The sequence below is a fragment of the Bombyx mori genome, chromosome 24 (assembly GCF_030269925.1).
Source record: "Bombyx mori chromosome 24, ASM3026992v2".
NCBI classification, from domain to species: Eukaryota; Metazoa; Arthropoda; class Insecta; order Lepidoptera; family Bombycidae; genus Bombyx; species Bombyx mori.
Window position 1 is genome coordinate 12,668,412 of NC_085130.1, and position 12,350 is coordinate 12,680,761.

At 36.2% G+C, this 12,350-nt stretch overlaps 1 protein-coding gene across 6 annotated transcripts in view; it reads right to left on the minus strand.

Annotated features, from left to right (window-relative positions):
* LOC101744966 (protein tramtrack, alpha isoform) overlaps positions 1-12,350 on the minus strand; it is a 111,542-nt gene that overhangs the window by 19,763 nt on the left and 79,429 nt on the right. For all 6 annotated transcript variants that reach the window (XM_062675798.1, XM_062675794.1, XM_062675795.1 and 3 more), the window contains 3 exons: positions 4,078-4,189; positions 1,871-2,024; positions 1,360-1,462 (listed from right to left, as the gene is read on the minus strand). In XM_062675798.1, coding sequence (XP_062531782.1) covers positions 1,360-1,462; positions 1,871-2,024; positions 4,078-4,189 — 369 coding nt within the window. The remainder of the gene's footprint in view (positions 1-1,359; positions 1,463-1,870; positions 2,025-4,077; positions 4,190-12,350) is intronic.

The following is a 12,350-nucleotide window of genomic DNA, read 5'->3' on the forward strand; positions in this document are numbered from 1 at the left end:
CACAACAAAGTATAATAGAGAAATGGCGTAGGATTTAATGAATTTGCCTACACCTTCATTTCGACTTTTAAAAGCTTTGCATGTATGTTTCCCAGAGGCCTTGCCAATTCAACTAGGACAGGTGGGCGAGCAAAGGATCTGCTAGGAGGTAAGGGATTTGCTAACAGCTGTCCGAGGGCTTCTGAAAGAGACCTAACAACTCAAGAGCAGCTGCTTCGCGAATGAATCTACTACCGGATTGGAATCGCTGACAAAATCCGGCGAGAAACTCAGCGGGCTGTTGTACAGGTCAGGTTGCATGTTGATCTCTTTGCTGAGTTCGACAAGTACGGTTACCGGGGTCCCTAAGTCTGCTCCTAGTGTTAGAGCTGAAGGCGTCTAATGCAAAGGTTATTGGATCTGATGGATCCGTAGGGATGTGTCTAGGGCGTCGACGGTGACTGGCTCCTGCGTGATCAGGATTCGGGGAGTAGTCAGCGGCGGCAACGATAATGCGATTTTCATGAAGAACGTCGTATATTTATGAAAAGTATGTTAGTTTGTCGATGAGAAAAAAAGATTGAGAGCCGCTGTGTAAGTAATTTCAGTCAAAAAAGTATCGGGAATGCTTGATTTGTTTATGGTTCCAAACTCATTTATTTGTGGTTTTTTTTTTGTTAAATTGGCAAAACTATTTTCCATTTTAGCGCGGTTTGCGGTGCATTGAGTTGCATCTGTTTTATTTTTATTTTAGATTAAATACAGTGCAGTTTTAGTTATATCATAGTGTGTATTTTGTATTTGACAAAAACATTGAGGAAAGAATTTCCTGTTCGGAATCACTACAAATGCTACAGAAGGCTCACGATGGAATGAATTTATTAAGAAAGAAAAAAAACTTATTTATTAATGGTAAGAAGCGTTCAAAAGCAATCGAGATGTATGAACAACTAACATTTTAAGTATTGCTGATGTCTTCCCAGTACTTTCTTGACATAGGACAATTGACATTTGGAAACGCGAATGTTTTAGTAGAAGTTAATTGGTCGCAAGAATCTCCAGAACACGAGGTCTAAGTCTTAGTTCTACAGTACAACGGCTGCTCTACCAGGGTGTCCAAACTCGGTCATCGTTCAGTCAGTAAATTAACCCATAGACACAGCCCACTGAGTTTCTCGCCGTATCTTCTCAGTGGGTCGCGTTTCCGATCCGGCGGTAGATTCCGCGAAGCACTGCTCTTGCTAGGGTTCGTGTTAGCAACGACGTCAGGTTTGAGTCCCGTGAGCTCACCTACTAGTTAAGGTTACGCTGAAATAGACTATGAGCTTAGGTAGGTAGGAGCATTATGCTCTAAAAATCTGACCGGTTTTTTGCACTGACCAGTTTCAGAGTCTGGCGGTTCGTCTTTGTTATTCCACCGTAAATCCGTGAGGCCCTTGATGCGAAGCTCCTCGGCTGTCTTCAGGAGGCTCGCGAGCTGCGACTGGAAAGGAGTACAAATGTATCTTTAGCTAACTTCGTGGAGTACCTAAAGTCGTCGTGGCCTAAAGGATTAGACGTCCAGTGCATTCGTATGTAGCGATGCACCGGTGTTCGAATCCCGCAGGCGGGTACCAATTTTTCTAATGAAATACGTACTTAACAAATGTTCACGATTGACTTCCACGGTGAAGGAATAACATCGTGTGATAAAAATTAAATTCGCAAAATTATGATTTGCGTAATTACTGGTGGTGGGACCTCTTTTTTTTTACAACCTAAACAAGTTTCACTTCAAAAAAGTCAATTTAATTTGATTACGTTTTGACGCCCACAAGGGCTCTGGATAATCAATTTAAGACCAGGCGTGCCTTGAGGTTCTACCAACAGAACGCAAAAGCCTCAACCTTACATGATGAACGTTCATTTCGCCGGTGTACATATAATCGAGGAGAGCCTTCAGGTGCTTCGGTTCAGCGCCGTCGATCACCAGGACAGGTTCCCCGTGAGCCTCGTGAGCGCCCAGCAGCGCCCCCAGCAGCTCAGAGCACGCCGCCAGAACAACCCTAGAGACAGAAACGTTATTCATTGTTAATGAAGTCTATAAGTGTGTTGTAACGGTAGTCATCATAGAACACGTGATATTTGACAGGAATTTTTGGCGGGAACGCGAGGAGTGAAGTTGTGTGATTTGTTTTATTTTGTCTATTTAGTGTTTCTTTAGGTTTAAATGCGTAATAACCGGTGGTATATTAACTATGAAAGTGCACAAATGTGGGAAAATAAAACAAAGTCGCTGGACGTAACTACTCGGGATCCTCCAAAAAGTCCATTTAAAAAGTCTTAGTAAATGACCACCATTTTACTGAGATTATTATTTCATCCTATATCATCTCATTTAATTTAATTAATTTCTTGCCATGTTTCATATTGATCAACTTCATTTCATTTCACTTGATATTATAACTTTTCATACAAAATATAATAATATGTATAAAAGTTTAGGCTGTATGGTATGACACCTTTGCCTTTCCAGTTGGAAAAATAATACTATTGATATTTGACAGATGTCAGAATCTCGCTTACGACATTTTCAAGATAAGCTTGCATATACACAATTCCGAACAACAACATTCGCACCGTCGGTCTACCGAGCAATTACACTCGTTCGGTGGAAGATCTTTCTTTCCCTTCGTCGTTAAATCTCCCACAGTGTAGTTCAACCAACAAGTCCGGCTCGTGATCGATAGCCCAAGAGAGCCAGGGCCGCGCCGCCCTTGTGTGCGAAGTGTGCGGTGCACACAGGCGCGTAGGCGCCAAGACAATAAGGGCGCTACCACCGAAATGATTTATGTTACACAACAACAAATTCTTTGTAGTAAAATATCGATAAGTAAGTAGATACAATAAGCGCAACATATGCCTGGTAAATAACAAAACATATAATGCATTTCTTTAATTTTTTTTTTTTATTGCTTAGATGGGTGGACGAGCTCACAACGTAAATGCGCCACCCATCTTGAGATATAAGTTCTAAGGGTCTCAGTATAGTTACAACGGCTGCCCCACCCTTCAAACCGAAACGCATTACTACTTCACGGCAGAAATAGGCAGGGTGGTGGCAAGTTTCCCAAGATTTACGTCAAAACAATAAGTCAAAATTAACAAATATTAAAAAAAAATACATTGACACATGAAGATTCGTAAAAATGGCGCATCATGGGTTTCGCACACAGGCGCTGCCGAGGGTCAGTGCGGCCCTGAAGAGAGCTATTACAATCAGACCAAGAGAGGGAGGGGAATTAGTTGCGGGAATTCTTGCAGTACCGTGGGTTCTGCTTAATTGGCACATGAATTTGTTGGGGTTTTATCGGCAGTAGACTTCACATTGCCAAGCGCACATTTCTCGAATAGTAGTCTCTTTAGAAGCACCGAAGATCGACGAGAACCGGCAGAATCCACGACGGCCGAAGAGATACACCATATTCATAGGTCCTTGATATGGGCGCTATATTTCAATTAAATACGGCAATTGAAATCAGTGACGATAAAAGCAATGCAATAAAACAAAAAAGTAATTGATTATCTGTAAAGTCGGTTTATGGGCGAGTAGAACTATTGGAACTGCTAGCTCTGATGTCACGGGAGAAGAGAGATAAATATGTCACAAGAACACTTGGGCCGATCGTGCCTCTCTGTCGTTTGTTCCGCGCTCTCGCTTGCACGCTCTGGCTCAGGCGGAACGTGACACTTTTTCGTGCGTGCAGCCGTTGCTCATCTATTCTATACTAATATATAAACCTACAGTGGTTTTTACGGATGTTCCGTTATAACTACTGAACCATGCATCCGATTGACTTGAAACTTGGTATCCATGTAGAAAATACATGTAGTTAATGGATAGGCTAATATTTATATGAGTGTTGGACTCCCTACACCAGTTGCGGTGGCGTTAATGATGAGAATCTTTGTGGGGGTGAGAAAGAATAATGCAAATTTTAAATGCCCAGCGAAGCGGACGGGTACAGCTGGTCGATTTATAAAAGCCTATCACGTCAAACACATAAGTCTAAGATTAATAGTTCCAATATTGGGTACATTTTATGACGCGGCTGTTACCTGTGCGCCCGAAGTGAGACTCCTCGGATGTTCTGTGGCTCCACCGTGTCCTTGCCAGTCACTTGGGTCGCGAAATTCGGAGAACAGTACAAGGTCACGTCGCAAAAGCGTTCTGGAACAAACAAAAAAACAGTTGATACGTCAATCTGGCCGCAGCAAACACTCCCGTATATGCAGTGCTAGTCTTCAAATTACTCTCTGTTTATTTGATTACACCTAACAAAAATTAGTACCGGACCTGAAGTCGTTGTGGCCTAAAGGATATGAGGCCCGGTGCATTCGTGTCAAGCGTTGCGACTTCTTCTAATGAAATACTTAACAATTGTTCACGATTCACTTCCACGGTGAAGGAATAACATATATATTAATACGTGAAGCAAAAACTTTGTATCCCTTTTTACGAAAATTACGCGGACGGAGGAATATGAAATTTTTCACAGTTATAGAAAATATAGAGAAGAAGTGCACAATGCTAATATTTTTTAAAAATAATGTATAAAAGATACATTAAAATCAATAAAGAAAACATTACACACACTACATACCATGTATTTGACGCACACACGTATGCATACTATTTATTGTCAAACTTTTGTTCTTGGCGTCTGTTGTCAAATTGAGAATAGATTAAATATTGTTTGTCTTTGTTAATATTTTTATAGTGGCGAAATTTGTAATTATAGAAGTATAAAATACAATCATAATAGTGTACAAACTTACAACTCCAATTAATTATAGTCGAATTTCGACTACTGCGGGACCTCTAGTCTATATAAATCTACAGTGGTTTTTAGGGATGTTCCGTTATAACTACTGAACCATGCATCCGATTGATTTGAAACTTGGTATCCATGTAGGAAATACATGTGCTTAATGGATAGGCTAATATTTATGAGTGTTGGACTCCCTCATAATAATGACAATAAATAAAATAATTATGTTAATCTTAAATGCCCAGCGAAGCGGGCGAGTACGGCTAGTCGTGTAATAAAAATCAAACCCGCAAAATTATAATTTACATTTGCAACATTAACCCAAAGACACAGCCCACTGAGTTTCTCGCCGGATCTTCTCGATGAGTCGCGATTCGGATCCGGTGGTACAAGGCAGTCAAAGGGTTAAAACTGAGTACACTAGTCATGTAAACAGTTTTATTATACCTCATATCTATATAATAATATATAAATGTTCGTTAGTCTCGTTAGAACTCGAGAACGGCTGGAGATTTGGCTAATTTTGGTCTTGAGTTATTCGTGGAAGTCCAGAGAAGATTTAAAAGGTAGATAAATATTAAAAAGCTCGGAATTATATAAAAATAACAATTTTGTTTTTCCTTTGATGTGTCCCCCGTCGGACGCATTCCTCTTGTTTGTTTTAAGTTTATTTACTATAAAAGTTTAGATCTTTTATTTATCGATTGAGGCACTACGAAGTCTACCGGGTCAGCTAGTTATTAATAAAATAAGTATTTTAATACTATTTTTTAAATATTGTATAATTAATATGTATATTTTTTACTGGTGGTAGGACCTCTTGTGAGTCCGCGCGGGTAGGTACCACCGCCCTGCCTATTTATGCCGTGAAGCAGTAATGCGTTTCGGTCTGAAGGGTAAGGCAGCCGTTATAACTATACTGAGATCTTAGAACTTATATCTCAAGGTGGGTGGCGCATTTACGTTGTAGATGTCTATGGGGTCCAGTAACCACTTAACACCAGGTGGGCTGTGAGCTCGTCCACCCATCTAAGCAATACAAATAAAAAATTAATTAATAAGCTTTTTAAAAAAAAACATTTATTAATTATTAATTAAAATAATAAGGGCTCATTATGTTGAGTAGTACGTCTCTTAAAACCATGTTATTATCAATAAAACAATTATGTATGTAGGTAAATAATTAAATTAAATAAATATGCAAATCAATGCCGCTCCATCCCATGAGAAACAAATGTTATACGGCCGATATAAAAAAAAACTGCCATCTTTAATTCGTATGATATTATGTATTTAATATATAAAGTAGTCTCAGCAATCAATAACATTGTGTTATGTGTTTAATGTCATTGGGACTGAGAAAAGGATAAACTTATTGACTCACTCGGGAACCTCCACTTTTGAATTATCACACTAGCGAAATTATGTGCAGATTGATCAACAATATTCACTAGTTTTTTTTTTTGTTTTTAGCACCGACGCCATGCTTTTTTCCGCGCGCTTTGTTTCTTCTTTTGAACACGTAGTTTTACTTAAATCGTCAACAGATGGCGTGGATTGTGGATTGAGGAAGGAATAAGGAAAAATAAGTCACATCACGCTATAAATTATTATGAACGATTAATATCGATTTTGATAACTTTTTTTAATTAATTAATCCGTAGTCGACCGACTGATGCGGGGCCCGGCTGATGTTAAGTCGTTGGCAGAATAGGCAGAATAGTTGTAATTTTACCCCGAACTTCAGACAGGCGTCTCGAAAAAGGTTCAGAATCAAAATAAAACACATTTGCTTTTATAACTACAGTTAATTATTATTGTGTAATTTCGTCGCTTGTACAATAAAAAAAAATGGATATAGTCAATTTTATGATCACACTACAATCTTTATAACTAAATTTTAAACTTATTCCCCGAAATTCTCACTGAACAAACAATAATAATACTCAATTGAACTAACGCTCGCAAATTGTGACTAGGATATTGACCTTCAGACCGGATGTAGTCAATAATATGTCTAGTTTATTTACTTTATTATTTCCAAGTCTCAAGGTTGACGTTCTAGAAGTTCGCTTGAAAATAGATTTGATACTTTTAGTAAACAACAGACGAAGCGTTTAAATTGAGACTAGGTTATGTGTCGATCCACAACCAACCTTATGCAAATTGTGTTTAAAGCCAAAAGGGTGCATTCTATAATACATAATGTATTCTTTTTTTTATTTAAATTAAATGTTTAATGTGTGTAGATTCTATCTAGTAGCGTAAACATAATAATAATAATAATAAAAATAGTGTCCATTTGTATTGTAAATTTAAAATAAGAAAATATATTTTTGAAGTGAAACTTCCTTATCGGCGTTGGAAAAAAATTTACCGTCACATTTTTCGGTTACGCGTCACTTTTTTCCGTTACGCGCCATCTGTTTTGTATTCATGTCTATGATAATAAAATCCTTTTGTTTAAACTTTATCTAATTTAACTTTATTTAACCAATTTCTAGAAAGTTGCATGTAGATCATTTTTCGAAAAATAAGGCCATAAACAAGTTTCACTTCTTACGTGTGTACACTAGTACACGCACACATTTTTTTTCATTGTGTCAATGCCATTATTGGCGCGAAATAATAACACTTTTCGGATACCTACTAGATCGGCGTTGTTCGAATGCAATTGATAATTCGGCTTAGCGACACAAGGCGCGCGGCGGCATCCGCGTTTTTATGTCCACTGACTCCGGTGATACCAGACGAACCGTAAACTCCTTTGCCCATCCACAGGAAAGTTTATTATTCGAATTGGTAACCTTTGACAAAAAAAAAATTAACTGCACGTTTTTTTGATGTCCTCACAGGCAAAGGGACGTTGATGAATAGTATATACAGTTTGTAAAAGTTAGAAATTACAATATTGATAATTGTTTATTGTAGTTTATACCGCAACTTTAGAATTATAGGGACCCAACCCACAAAATGTGTTTTTTGGCAAACATCAAAAAAAGTTTTCAAACCGAAAAGACGTAGAGGAAGGGGACGGAGTGACAGAGACCGATGGATAAGTTTGTCCCTAGATAAGCAACTCAATCACTCAACAAATATGTTAACGGGCGTCGGCCACGAGATGGTTACGCTTCGATTATTTTCTCATTGCTCCTGTAGATGGCAGTAACTATTAACTATCCTACATTTTATTTTTAATGAAGGATTTTATAAATTTTCAGAAACCACAAATTTATAAAATTTGATCAATCTCTATAACAAATAAAAAGTTGTATGATTTTTTTTCTGTGTTTAGGTATACAATAATTAAACGCCTTCACTTTAACAAAATATATGTTTAGGGGCATCCGCTACAAGATTTCGATAGTTTCCATACAAAAAAAAAAAAGAACTAATGTCCCAAGGTGAGTGGCGGCGTTTTCGTCTTTGACGTCCAACTGAGATGCGACACCAGTCTCCATTGTATTAGGCCTCACTCTGTAAATCGGTACACGTAACTGAGTAGGCTGAATGTTCATACATAAACGTGCCAGCTCACAAAATAAACCTAAATGATATCTATATGGTATTATCTCCGGTTTTCCCGAATCCTAGACGTAATTAAAACTATAATGCTTTTATGATTTAAAATAGCATTAACAAAAATTAAAATCGTAAAATTGAACTGTAAAGCTTAATTTAATGCTTTACGTGTCAAGAATAGTTAGCTTTATTACCGGGCTTATAGAACTAGCTAGCTTGCTTCTAGAACCCTCTGGATTCCTTTGCAACGATAAACTTAAAAAATAAAATAAAATAAAAACATCAATTTTAATACACTATCTAAATTGTATGCGCGTTACTACTGAATTTCAACAAATAAAAATAAAAAGTTTGGTTGTTTAATTTGCATAAAAATTTAATGAAATTAAAATTTAAGACTGCTATTGGTCATGACACTAGACGCTAAACACAATGGCGGCCATTTAAAATATTGTGTTAATAAGAAGGTGGTACTAATAGTTTTGACGACCAATGGCGCTTCACTTTTACTTTTTAATTACGAATTTAATTCATTTAACAGAGAACAAGTTACGCTTTTTTGGTTTGTTAATTTTTGCAAATAGTTTTTACAGTCGAAAACGTTATCTTGTTAATGAAAAAAAAGAACATGCTATTTTCTGGCGTCCTAGCAGTAAATAAGCAAATTGAAGGTCAGATTATTTTGTTTAAATAATTTATGTGTTACTAGCTTTAAAAGACTTAAACTTTTGTATAAAATAAATTTAAAACAAACAAAAGAAATCCGTCCGACGGGGGACAAATCAAAGAGAAAATAAAATTGTTATTTTTATTTAATTCCGAGCATTTTCATGTTTATCTACCCTTTAAACCTTCTCTGGACTTCCACAAATAATTCAAGACCAAAATTAGCCAAATCGGTCCAGCCGTTCTCGAGTTTTAGCGAGACTAACGAACAGCAATTCATTTTTATATATATAGAAGAAGATAGATATAGACAGATAATCACCTGCTATTTCTTTTCAATATTAAAATCTAACGCGTTTTCGCTTGTTTTGCAGACTCGTTCTTATCTTATTGTAGCGCGTTATTTTACAAGAACTATGCTGATGTAAAAAAATATATTTACGAATGCGAATTTCAAAAGGAGTTTCGAGAAAAAACACCATTTTTCGTTTTGCGTTCCACCTCAACAAATGTGGATAAGAACGGCTTTGTTTATGCTTTTTTTTAGAAGTCCAATGATTTATTTATGTGTTATTTTTATATATCTATCGGCGAAGAGAGGGAGATAACTTTAAGAAAACCTAAAGACATGATTAAAATTACTTTTCACATTATGATGAAGTGTCCACGGAACGATGATTTGATACAACAATTCTTTACAAAATATACAGATTTTCGACAAGTTGGAGGTGTAAATTACGTATTACCCTTTCCGGTATCCGAAATGGCTAAGTCACTTTATAAAATAGTTTTGGGCCTTCAGAGACGATAACATTTTCCTTTATTTTTTTTTATATAATAACTAACTTTTGCCCGCGAATTCGTCCGCGTGGAATCGTTCACAAATAATGCTTTATTTTAGAACAAATTTGGTCAGCATAAAAAACGTTATAGTGAGCCAACCTTAACATATAGACATTGCTGTCGCGGAATTTTTTTTAGATCTTTTAAAGGGGAACAATTCTGTCATACATTATTTTAGCGAAACTTTAATCGTTTCCGCAGCGCACGCAGCGGAAGCTCTCGAAAGGGAAAAAAGCTCCGGTTTTGAAACATTATTTATTGGTGCTCCGCTTGTATTGGTCTTAGCGTGATGTTATATAGCCTTCCTCGATAAATGGACTATCTAACACTGAAAGAATTTTTCAAATCGGACCAGTAGTTTCTGGGCTAAGCGCGTTTAAACAAACAAACTCTTCAGCTTTATAATATTATTAAGTATAGATTTTGTTACTCTCTTTTGTTGAACAATGGAGTGGCATATTTATTCACATGAATAATCTCCTTAAATAAAGATTTAAAAAAAAATTTTTTTTTCCGGGTTATATCGCGTTTCTATTTTGTTTTTTGCCGCATATCGAATACTATACCGTGATCACCAACGACTAAGACTTATGTTCCAATATACACTGCGAACACTGATCAGTGCTCTTACTGGGGAGAAATTCGTTCCGTTAAGGACTGACGGTATGCAGTCGCAGTGTCCTAGAGAAATATATGACGTCATGGATAGTCGCCATTTATCTGCTGTGAGCACTGCAAGGGTTTGCGAAGTGAGGTGCTTTAGGTACTGAAGTGTTGTAAAATTAAACCACCCGCACAGCTTAAAACACTACAAAGAACAAAAAGCACAAACACAAAGAAGGAGAATAGAGTGGAGATATGTGAAACAATACATAAAGCGACAGTATATAATATTACGAACTATTTTATTACTTTCGTAAGCCAAAGTTATTAAGAAAGCGCAAGCGTCTCGCATTAAATCGACCAGCTGACTGACTTGGCGAAGGCCGATACAAAATGTTTCTAAATGTATAAAATAGTAAGCGGCACGTAAGTTGGCAAGGTTTTGGTGTAGTGGGGGTAATGTCGCGCATGATGCACATTGCAACAAAAAAATGGTCACTTTTATTGCCCGCATATAATTTAATTTAATTTAATTTTTATTTGCCGTAATTTGTTTTTAAGCTTTGTGCTTAGAAGAAAGTTAAAGAAAAGAGAGGAATTCGTGAAGTGTATTAGGTGTTATAAATAAAATACAATTACAAGTTAAGAAGTTTATTTAAAAAAATATACTTAATATTAAAAATTATGTGTCGCCGTCGTCACTATCATTTTCTAATAGTGCTACCCCTTGGATTAAATTTATGGTAGCACCTGAGCTGGTGGAAGGAGTTGGCTCCTCATCGTTGACATAACGAAGAGTCGCTGTCGTCACTGGCGTAAATAATAAAAAGCTCAGTGACTGAATCGACTATATGGTCATTGGTATTTGGTCCTGGCATTGCAAACAAATGTAATAATGACAATATTATGTTACAAATAATTTTTAACATGCTACAGTACTATGATCGTGTGATCACTTTTAGCGTGCATAACCTCACTTCCCCCGTATCTGTACCTTATATTTTATTAAATACAGTAGACCCAGTTAAAGTATTTATAAAATTATTATGTCATTTCTCAACAGTATTAACCTAAAATTATTAGTGTTATTAGTACCAGTATTATAATTATAGGTATATATTATTTATTCCTAAATCCAATTTTCCTAAAACTTATCTAACTTATATTTCCTGATTTGCTTTTTGCTTCCTAACCTTTATTTTGAAAGTGGCCAATAGCACTTGGTGTTGGTTCCAAAAAAAAGAACCTAACTTCAATGATACGGCTATTAAGTTATTATTATTATACATTAAATTTATATATTAATACGTAAAGCAAAAACTTTGTACCCCTTTTTACGAAAATTGCACGGACGGAAGAGTATGAAATTTCCCACGCTTATAGAGAATATAGAGGAGTGCTGAATGCTAATATTTAGGCATAAAAAAAACATTAGATGAATAAAAAAGACATTACATGTACACTACCATGTATTTCACACACTGACACACACAAACATACACATATATCATATACTCTTTTGTTTATTGTTTAGTCTGTGGTCAAATTGAGAATAGATTGATATGTACCTACTGTTTGTCTTTAATATTATTTGTCTATAGTGTAGTCTTCGCGAAGTCTGTAATTATAAAAGTAAAGTCTTTGACAATAGAACCATAATGTTGTTCAAAGTTATAATTTAAATTAGAAATTTTGGTCGAATTTCGATTACTGGACAACCACTAGTAGTAGGTTTAGTTGCTTGAAAAACAATATATTCTTTTACTAAAAAGAATACTATATAGTTTTTAATCTATATATAAATGAATTTCTGTTCGTTAGTCTCGCTAAAACTCGAGAACGGCTGGACCGATTTGGCTAATTTTGTTCTTGAATTATTTGTGGAAGTCCAGAGAAGGTTTAAAAGGTAGATAAATATGAAAATGC